Source organism: Folsomia candida, unplaced genomic scaffold (assembly GCF_002217175.1).
Source record: "Folsomia candida strain VU population unplaced genomic scaffold, ASM221717v1 Fcan01_Sc015, whole genome shotgun sequence".
Lineage (NCBI taxonomy): Eukaryota > Metazoa > Arthropoda > Collembola > Entomobryomorpha > Isotomidae > Folsomia > Folsomia candida.
Window position 1 is genome coordinate 4,374,142 of NW_019091207.1, and position 10,315 is coordinate 4,384,456.

A 10,315-nucleotide genomic window follows, 5' to 3' on the forward strand; every position below is an offset into this window, starting at 1 on the left:
ATTCAAACTCAAAACCCGCCCGCTATTCCACTTTAAAAACAGTACACAACCCAACCAAATAAAAATAAGAATGGATGATAAAAGAGCGGAAGTTATGGTGTGAGCATCCAGTCGTTGAGGAGAAGATAAAAATTATACAATTGGACAACTTTCCTTATTTATTGTCTCCTCGTCGACTTTCTCTCCTTCCATGGACACAATTTGCTTTCTTTCGTCTTGCCCTCCACGTGTAGGAATAAGAAATAACGGGACTGTGCAAAAATAAGGTGACCACGACTCGCCTCAAAGCGAGTGCCTTCTGGTATCCTGCCAGCTATTTAAATACGCGCGCAGCCACCACATAATTGCACCCGTCAAATCTCACTCTTCTTCCCCACACGCTACTAAGTAATATTTTTATATTTGCCAACTTTCACCCACGAATTAATGCCGAAACAAATTTTTCACGTAGTGTAAAACAAAATGCATTACCGCTTTCGTTACAATTTACCACGGATTGGTAACAGTAATTTTGTTGCTACAATCGTACCACAGGACAAAAATTAAGTTCGCAATAAAAATTCGCAACATTGAAAAATAACTTTCACCACATGCCTACGCACTAGGATTCATTGCTAGTTGACCGTGTTTAATATAGTCCCTACCAGTTTCATTTGTCTCAGTGGCTGACAAAAGAGCTCGCCCGACGGGTAGAAATGGATGTATGTGTTTTCGGCCGAAGTCGTGCCATGGTGGCACAGGGGACAAAACATCCGATCCCAGTTGAATGGGATCTGACCGGCACAGGTTCAAATCTCTGCCCAGACATTATTTTTGCACTATAAATTTTTATTTACTTGCATTATTATATTACCAATTTACAATTACTATACAAATTAACCAATTTTTCTTTATAACTAGAGCATTTTAACCTTTGCTGTGCGTCCGTGCGTTCAATCAATTAACTTTTATTAATGATAACTTCGAAAAATGTTTACAAAATTACAAAAAATTGGTACAAATGTGTATTCTGGTATGCTGTTTAGATGTATATATATTCGGATTAGTTATTTTTGGTGTGGGTGGCATCGGCCGCAGAATCGTGGAACAGAGGGAAAATGTGCCACTCAATTGTTGTCCATTTCAGTTAATTATTGTCCATTTCATATGTCCAGGATATAAACCCCTCGCTCTCCTATCTTACATTGTTAATGTCCCAACAGCTTCCACTGCCACTATTTAGTGGGTTGTTTCGTGATAATAGTGACAAATATTAAAATATTAAAATTCACACATATAAACCGCGTTTGTAGTGTGGAATAAGGTTATGCATAAATATTGTCACATTCAACAAAAAAAATTACCACAAAATCTAGCATGTGCTTTATGCACCTCCCGTTGACATACAAACTGAACATGACATGTTTGCATCGCGCATCGTCTGGTTTTATTTGTACTGCGTATTAACCTGCACTTGCAGTCATGCCCTCATCCTCAGTTTCGCTAATACTTGCAACACTAAAATTCAGACACAACAACCTCGTAAATATGTGGCATTAGGGTCGGGTGGGGCCATACATATCTGGATATTGAATATGTACATTTTCACATTTGAAGCAAAGCGTTGGCGTAAAATCGGTGATGTACTTTATGCACCTCCCCTTGACACAAAAACTGCGAATGGAAAGTTTTGCATCGCACTCGTTTCATTTCTACTGCGTAGTAAGCGATGTGATCTGCAATTGCAACTCATCCTCAGTTTTGCAAGCCTTTAATTATTTTTTTGCTCATTACTGCACTTTTAACTTCTGTCCGTAAATTTGGCAAGAACTTTGATATTTAATTGTGTTTCAAGTTTTGTTGATTAATATTTCCAACGTCAGAGAGCTAAGCTACGCTCTTAATAAGGCATAACTGATTTTACCCACTACCAGGATGGAAATAATGCTACGTAAGTTGCTCGTGTTTTAAATAAAAAAATTGTCATAAAAATTATTTTAAAACATTGTTGTGTGTACAGATAAACTCGTATTGATCATACTCATCCAATCCCGCATAATGTCGGCCTCTTTTCATCATCATGGTGAAGAAGGATGTCCTACTGATGGCACAATTTTATTTAACAAAGTTAAGACCACCAATAATCATGTTGATGTTCTCAATAGCATTGCAAACCTACTTTATCGGAAAACGACTTCATTCACTTCGGGGGAATACAACATTGCATCTTTTATTTCTGCCGTGAACGAAAAAAACTTCGGTGGCATAAAGTTCTCCATCCATTCATGGGAGAACAACAGAATTTGGATTTCATTTATTGACCCTACCAAGGAATATACTTTCTCTTTATCGCAGAACTTGTGCAAAACTTTAGGGTACACACGTTGTATCTTCCCTGGTAGTGGGAATTACCCGTCAGAAATGTCCCAAATTGATGTAGGTCGACCACCACATAATGAATTATGGACGTTATTTTTTCATAAATGGACTACAAAGAAAATTGTCACTACAGTAAATTCAACTCTGGAGAAGTCAATTGAATGTCTCTCAAATCAGACTGATGGTGCAGTAAAAGTGCTTCTGTCATGTGACGGAACTAAATTTACAATCCATAAGTCCAACTCAAGTTTGTATTTACAATTCACTGAAGACTTCAATCTCCAATTTGGTTTGGATCCGGTATTAATTGGCTCCACATTGACAATTCTTGACAAAAATTCCACATCGGCACACCCCTTTACTCTCAAAGACGAATGGAATAAATGCAGCAAAAATCTTACCATTGTTTCCTTGACTAGTTCATCTGAAACATTTATGAAAGGAGACGCAATTTCTCTCCTCGGTTTAATTCAAAGTATAAACCGCCGTTTTATTAAATCGCCATTTTTTATGAATATTACAATCTCAAGTTCCAAAAATCAACCAACTTCAATAATAACGTTTTTGGATCAATTCGATAAATATATAATAACTTTCTCAGAAGAATTAAGTCAAGTTTTGGGTATTAACCAAACCCAGTTTCATGCAAGTGGAGAATATACTGGGAGTACTTCAGCTGACGACGAAATATTCAATGGGCTTGATCCGGATCAGGAATTTATTATTACGCTTACTCAGAAAGCTATACAGCGTATCCATATCCCACCACCTCAATACATGTCGTATCCCTCAACAGTGAAGACCATAAACAACGCTCTACAATCCTTTATCTCGCACAAAATTGCTTTAACTATTTCTCAAGACTTCGAAAATTTGGAGATAAATATTTTCACAAATTTATCTGTGACTTTCTCCCCTTGCTTAAATAAACTTTTTCACATGAAACCATTTGACTCCTTTACAAGTTCTTCAACATCAATTCAACTACCTCCGATTCTCCTCCCCAAAGATATAAACACAACGCCACAAATAATCCCATCAACTTCTCAAAATGCAGAAGAGGAGGAGGAGTCAGGTACCGCCATGGATACATCACCGGACGATGCTGTTGATGATAATACTAGTATACAAGTGGAGGATGATGCTCGTAAAGTTCCAACTAGTCAAGACCAACGTAAATGCTACACCATAATTAACGAAATCCTTCCAACGAAGCGATGGTTGAACACCCTTTCAAAAAAACAGTATATAGAAATAGTACACCGATGCGGTAAAAAAACAAAAAAAAGCAACTTGGACAAGATGGATGGTTACATGACTTTGATTGTTGACATAGGAACTTATAAAACGGATTTCATAATACAACCAGCCTTAGTTTTTTCCAGCGATTTAAGCAAGGTTGTACCAACTCGTCGAGTTTTACCCGATGAAGCACTCGAGTGGTATATAGTTATTGGAACCGCAGACACGGAGAATGTGAATCAAGAAATAACCGAACCATTTGTGGAACATATATACAGCTCAGTAGCAGGCTATAGCAACGCAATTCCTTATGAAAATTATCACCCTACTGCTATACTGCTCCTATACTTTAAATTTAAGGATCGTCGGAAGATGAAGAGATTTGCATTGAGTAAGAGAACTTTAGATGTCGACACAGAATTCGTGCCAATGCAACTAACTCCAGATCTCTTGGCCTTAATAAAGGAACATGCGATTGATTTGTTTGTTTACGCGCAAGGATGTGGGCCCACCCATGGAAAAATAATTCAAAAGATGTACGAGGGGTATCCAGAGGATTGTGTTGACAACATATTTGCAACTAGAACCGTTATACCTTTTCACGAACAAGATATTTTGCAGACATACAGTAGATGCACCGATAGCATTCACCCATTTCAAATATCATCGTTTGCCGACACTGACGAAACACCAGGGGAAACAAATAAGTGCTCTCCTAATTCCGAAATCATATATGAATTCGATCTTATTGGAAAGTCTTTACAGTCGACCGCACAGAAGGCAATACTCAATGTTTGGGTTTCTTTGCGGCAAGGAAAAACGAACCCATCTATTCTAGAAGGTACTCCCAGGGAAGTGGCGGCTCGACTTGCAGGAGTAACAGAAGCCCAACTAACCCGAGCAAACAAAAGATGGAGGGGAAACACAATTTCGACACCACAGCGCAATGGAAAGAGGCCCTGTCCAGTACAAACAAAAATTGATGAATTAGATCGTAATTGGATTAGAAGTGAGATTGTTAAATCATATAAAAACGGTGCCGCCATAACTGCTGCCGACTTGTACAAAAAGTTTATGCATTACAAAAAGAAATATTACGACGATGAGATGCTTCGTCATCGATCCAATCCAGATAACCACTCAAGACCTGACATATTTCATTGCTCAAAAAATACTTTCCATAGAGTACTACATTTAATGGGATTTACTAACGGGGTTATAGATAAAAGAGCAGGAATAAGTCAAAGAGAAGACATTGTAATATGGAGAGGAAAATACCTTAGAGAACTTCTCCGAAACGAAGCTGCCGAGAAGCCATGCAAAATAGTTTATATTGATGAGACGTAAGTCTACCTTTTCGGAATGTTTAGGTTCCGTAATTTGTGAACACATCTAAACCTAATGGTTGTTACAGGTGGGTTGATGGGAATATGCATGTGGCGCGAGGTTGGTTTCCAAAGACGTGTAAATCCATCAAAGAAATGGCTCCATTTACATATGGAACAACATCGATGGCAACTGGTAATATTAGGAGTATTCATAACAATGTTTTGAACATCGTGCTGGCAGCCGTCACCTTACCATAAACCAATAATTTAAGTACAAAATTACTATCTATAGGTCCTCGTCTGATTGTTCTGTCACCGAAGATGGTATAATCCCCGAACTTGTTCTCGTATACAAAGTGTCAAAATCCCAGACTGCAAGCGATTATCATGACAATGTAAATACCCAAACGTTTCAATCGTGGTATATAAAGTTGTTGGATTATCTCGACAGGACAAATGAAAAATGGATCATAATAATGGACAATGCTTCATATCATTCCACCAAAATTTTACCAAGGAAATCAGAAAGGAAAGAAGTTCTTTACAATTTCTTGCAGAAATATACAACAATGCCTGGTCTAAATATTAAATTGCCCTCTGATATGAAAGCAATAAGAAAATTTGAGCTGGAAGATATGCTGGAAAAGTAGCTCGGTTGCCGGAAATGCGGGATGAATTATATACAATCGACAAATTGACGAAACAGCGGGGTCACAGGGTTTTAAGGTTGCCACCTTACAACTGTGATCTTAATCCAATCATTAAGATATCTTTTGCATGACCTGTAATATATATAATTTTGACATATCTTACAATGAGGAGGTGTGAGGTGGTTATCGCCGATATCCACCGGACTAATTTTAAATTGTTCACGCTCAAAAATAAGTGGACCCGTATTTTTGCGTTTATGGGCATGTCCACGCCCGTGGCGGAATTTTCAAAAAAAAAATTCAGCCAATAAAAATCATTTTCAAAAAACTTTTAATTTTCAAAAAATCGGTTTTTTGGTGTCTAGAAATTCAGAAATAGCATGAAAATATCAATTTTTTTAAACTTTTAAAAATGAATTTTATATTTTAAGGGATGTAATTCTTAACAAAAATTGGGTTTATTTTTTTAAATCGGGTTAAAATTCGAAAGTTACAGCGTTTTCAAAAATCCGAATTTTCGCCTAAGTTTTTCTTAAAATTCCCCCACGGGTGTAAACATGCCCATTCAGGAAAACGCAAAAATACGGGTCCACTTATTTTTGAGCGTGAACAATTTACAATTAGTCCGGTGGATATCTGCGATAACCACCTCACACCATCGCATTGTTAGTATCCATATTTAAATTTGGTGACGTATTACAGAGAGGTGCTGGAAAGACACAAAACACAATACCAAACGAAGGAATCACAACAAAAACTTAGATGACATCAAGTTGATAATGCAAGAAGAATTAAAGAATTATGACAAAACCCTAGCTAAAAATCACTTTAAACATACTAAGAGGTTGGTTTCAGATGTACATTATTAAGGGCTGAAGCGAAATCCCTTTATGGAAATGTCCTGTCTGTCCGTCCGTCCGTATCCACGATAATTTTAGAACGGACTTGAATTTTGACATGTAGTTATCGCCTATATATTATAATGTGTTAAATTTGTATTTTTTGTCACTTTAAGGTTAGAAAATAAGTATTGGGAGGAGGATGGAATACTAGAAGAAACACATACTTCTCCAATTATAATAACAGAAGAAGATGAAGATAGTGGTGATGAAGATAGCGATCAAGAAGACTGCATAGCGCGAGCTACAACTGTTGTAATGGAGAATGGCGACCAGGTTGATCATGGAGGAGACTTGTCCCTCTGGGATTGCGACTGGGCGTACGACATATTTGAAAGGGAACTTGAGATAGGAAATTATATGGTAGACACAACAGCTACTCGTGGCAGAGGAAGAGGTAGAAGAGGCAGATGCCGTCAGTGCCCACTTTAGATGCACAATAACAAAAATCATAAATATTTATTTGCTAGATTTTACGGTAACAATTTTATGTTGAGTGTATTCATTACGAGTTAGCACGTTCGTATCGTAGCATTTTGAAACAAAAATGGAAAATAATTACCAGCCGTGCAGATGCACAAGTTTGTAGATGAATTTTTAAGCCAAAAATTTTGGATGTTCATTAATAATCTCTAGTGTTATTTTAAAATTTGTGTTGGAATTCAATTATTCAATAGCTTGTAATTAAATCTAACTTTGTAACCAGCATTGTAATTTTGTAATTTAAGCAATATTGGGAACGAAATTATAATTTGAAATTTGCGTACCAAGTAATTTAACGAGCTCTGACACATGCTAATATCAATTTTTTTGTTATTTTGTAAACATTTTTCGAAGTTATCATTAATAAAAGTTAATTGATTGAACGCACGGACGCACAGCAAAGGTTAAAATGCTCTAGTTATAAAGAAAAATTGGTTAATTTGTATAGTAATTGTAAATTGGTAATATAATAATGCAAGTAAATAAAAATTTATAGTGCAAAAATAATGTCTGGGCAGAGATTTGAACCTGTGCCGGTCAGATCCCATTCAACTGGGATCGGATGTTTTGTCCCCTGTGCCACCATGGCACGACTTCGGCCGAAAACACATACATCCATTTCTACCCGTCGGGCGAGCTCTTTTGTCAGCCACTGAGACAAATGAAACTGGTAGGGACATTAATAATAAATCAGAACCAAGAATTGTGCAGTGGTGTGTGTGTGTGTGTGTGTGTTACCAGTTGAACTTGGCGCTTGATTACACACGTGTCTCACATTGTCCAAGCTAACGTCACCTAGCGGCAGTTTGGGCACTATGTTGCATTTTTCTTTTCTAGAGGGCGTTTTTCGCTAAAGTATCAAAACGTTCCAAAAACGTTGACGAACACGAGAACAACGAAACACACCCTTTACCTGACATTTGGCCTGTGACCTGGGGACACCCACTAGACTTGACACTTAACCTGTGACCTGGGCACACCCACTAGACTTGATATTTTACCGCGGCCCACTCCCAAGGGTTGACACTTGACCTGTGACCCCACGCTATGGTTGACACTTGACCCGTGCCTTACTAATTTTAATTACCTACCAGCGCCAACTACCGGACGTTGGTTGCTTTTCAGCGCTAGAGGGCGGGCTTACGCTTCAAGTGCCGAAACGTGTTTTAAACGTTAGAACAATTAAATACTCCCTGGAATCGACTACGCTTGAACGCTGGGCACACCCTGGAGTCGTAACTGAACGTTTTTCGTGGTCACACCCTTCTGAACGTTTTTCGTGGTCACACCCTTCTGAACGTTTTTCGTGGTCGCCCTGTTTAGAGTCGTGACCGAACGTTTTTCGTGGTCGCCCTGTTTAGAGTCGTGACCGAACGTTTTTCGTGGTCACACCCTTCTGAACGTTTTTCGTGGTAGCCCTGTTTAGAGTCGTGACCGAACGTTTTTCGTGGTCGCCCCCTTTAGAGTCGTCACTGAACGTTTTTCGTGGTCGCACCCATAGAGTCGTGACTGAACGTTTTTCGTGGTCGCCCCTTTAGAGTCGTGACTGAACCTTTTTCGTGGTCATACCCCCAATAGCTGTGACGGAACGTTTTTCCTGGGTATACTCCTTACTTTCTTTGTGTTCACACATTTTAGATTCGTAACTGAACGTTTTTCATGGTCACACCCATAGAGCTCAGACGGCACGTTTTTCGTGGTCACGCCCTTTAAAGTCACGTTTTTCATGGGTGGTCACACCCTTTAGAGTTATGGCTGAACGTTTTTAGTTGTCACACCCTTTAGAGTCGTGACAGCACGTTATTCTTGGTCACACCCATGGAGCCGTGACTGAAAGTTTTCGTGGTCACGCCCGTAGAGTTGTGCCTGAACGTCTTTCGTGGTCACACCCTTTAGATTCGTAACCGAACGTTATTCTTGGTCACACCCATAGAGTCGTGCCGAACGTTATTCTTGGTCACACCCATAGAGTCGTGACTGAACGTTTTTCTTGGTCACACCCTTTAGATTCGTAACTGAACGTTTTTCGTGGTCACACCAGTTAGAATCGTGACGTGACGAACTCAACATATTAAACACTAGCGTATAAGCCCGTCTCCCACCGGGCGACGGGCTTATTTGATTTCGTGAAAATTAAGTGGTATTTCATAATTCCACCGAATGATTTTTGTTTTCTACCTATATTATTAGCTGGTAATGTCGGTTGGCAACGGAAGTGAAACTTTCACCACTTTCACTTCCGTCACGGAAAATTACTTTCACTTCCGTTGCAGACAAACATTTCCAGCTTATAATATAGATGGCGCTATACAACGTGACAATCAAGTTCACGCTCCTTTGCTCTGTGTGAATATAAATGTTTAACAATTATTCAGCAGGCATTTGTATCGCAAAAACTAAATAAAATGTTTTTACTTAGAGCCCGCATTGCGGCTTAAGAGACTAGTATAATTTAAAGTGGTTGAAATTATAGTCGAAAAAATAATTACAGTTGTAGAGTTACAAATTTTGTAATCAAATTTTGTAAAGTGTAGGATTTAAACGACTTTGCAACTTTTTTTATGTATAATTAAACTATTGAAGAGTAACTCTTATTCCTCTTGAATTAATCGATACGCAAATTCTGGAAAATGTTAACATAGGTAACTTCCAAAGTTTTTGCATGTTCGAAACAGTTCATAAGTTTTTTAGGTTTTCTGAATGAAATTTTTCGTAAAAAGGGGTGTAATTTTTTTCCCCAAAAAATTACGAAGAAACTCGAATTTTTTTATTTGCGAAGATTGCTGATTTCGAAAACCATTTATTTATCAAATAAGTTGTGATGCGAAACGATACGTGTACATCAGTACTACTTGAAACTGAGGAAGGTTTATAATGGAAATAAATATTAGGTCCTCTCAAAGCTCTAAAAAAAGAGCAGATTTTTCTGCTCATCGCTCATTCTGATCTTTTGTGCTCGGCTGTGCGCATGCGATTTCGCTCAAAATCAGATTTCTTGCTCAACAAAAAAATCGAGTTTTGGGTTGATTTTTTCTCTCATAATCCTGCTCATTCTGCTCCACATCAGCAAATCAGTTGTTTGTTTACTTCAATTTTTGGTTTAAAACTTAAGTAAAGTTTTGTAAAACATATTATTTATCATTATGGGTCCCAAGACCAAGGTTAAGAGTACCAGTGTCGAAAATGTTGTAAATCCCGTAATTTGTCGTAACAAGTGGAGGTAGGCGGCCGAAAAACATTTCGCTGGACACCACAAATAAATTGACATGACACATTATGTGTCGACAATAACACCGCATTTAAGGTAATTATAATTTGTTATCCACATTAATTTTGAATGACCAAATCCTTAATC

At 38.1% G+C, this 10,315-nt stretch overlaps 1 protein-coding gene across 2 annotated transcripts; it reads left to right on the forward strand.

The window, feature by feature from the left end:
- Positions 1-1,527: 1,527 nt before the first annotated feature.
- LOC110856252 lies at positions 1,528-7,467 on the forward strand. Of its 2 annotated transcripts, none has more exons than XM_022104724.2 (6): positions 1,528-1,930; positions 2,000-4,943; positions 5,015-5,121; positions 5,221-5,712; positions 6,281-6,422; positions 6,594-7,467. In XM_022104724.2, exons 1-4 carry the CDS (start codon positions 1,915-1,917, stop codon positions 5,256-5,258), a joined length of 3,105 nt encoding a protein of 1,034 aa, XP_021960416.1. In that variant the 5' UTR covers positions 1,528-1,914; the 3' UTR covers positions 5,259-5,712; positions 6,281-6,422; positions 6,594-7,467. The 2 variants fall into 2 exon arrangements, with proteins under 2 accessions (XP_021960416.1, XP_021960417.1); XM_022104725.2 differs by having other exon boundaries at positions 5,221-5,654.
- The last annotated feature ends 2,848 nt before the right edge of the window (positions 7,468-10,315 follow it).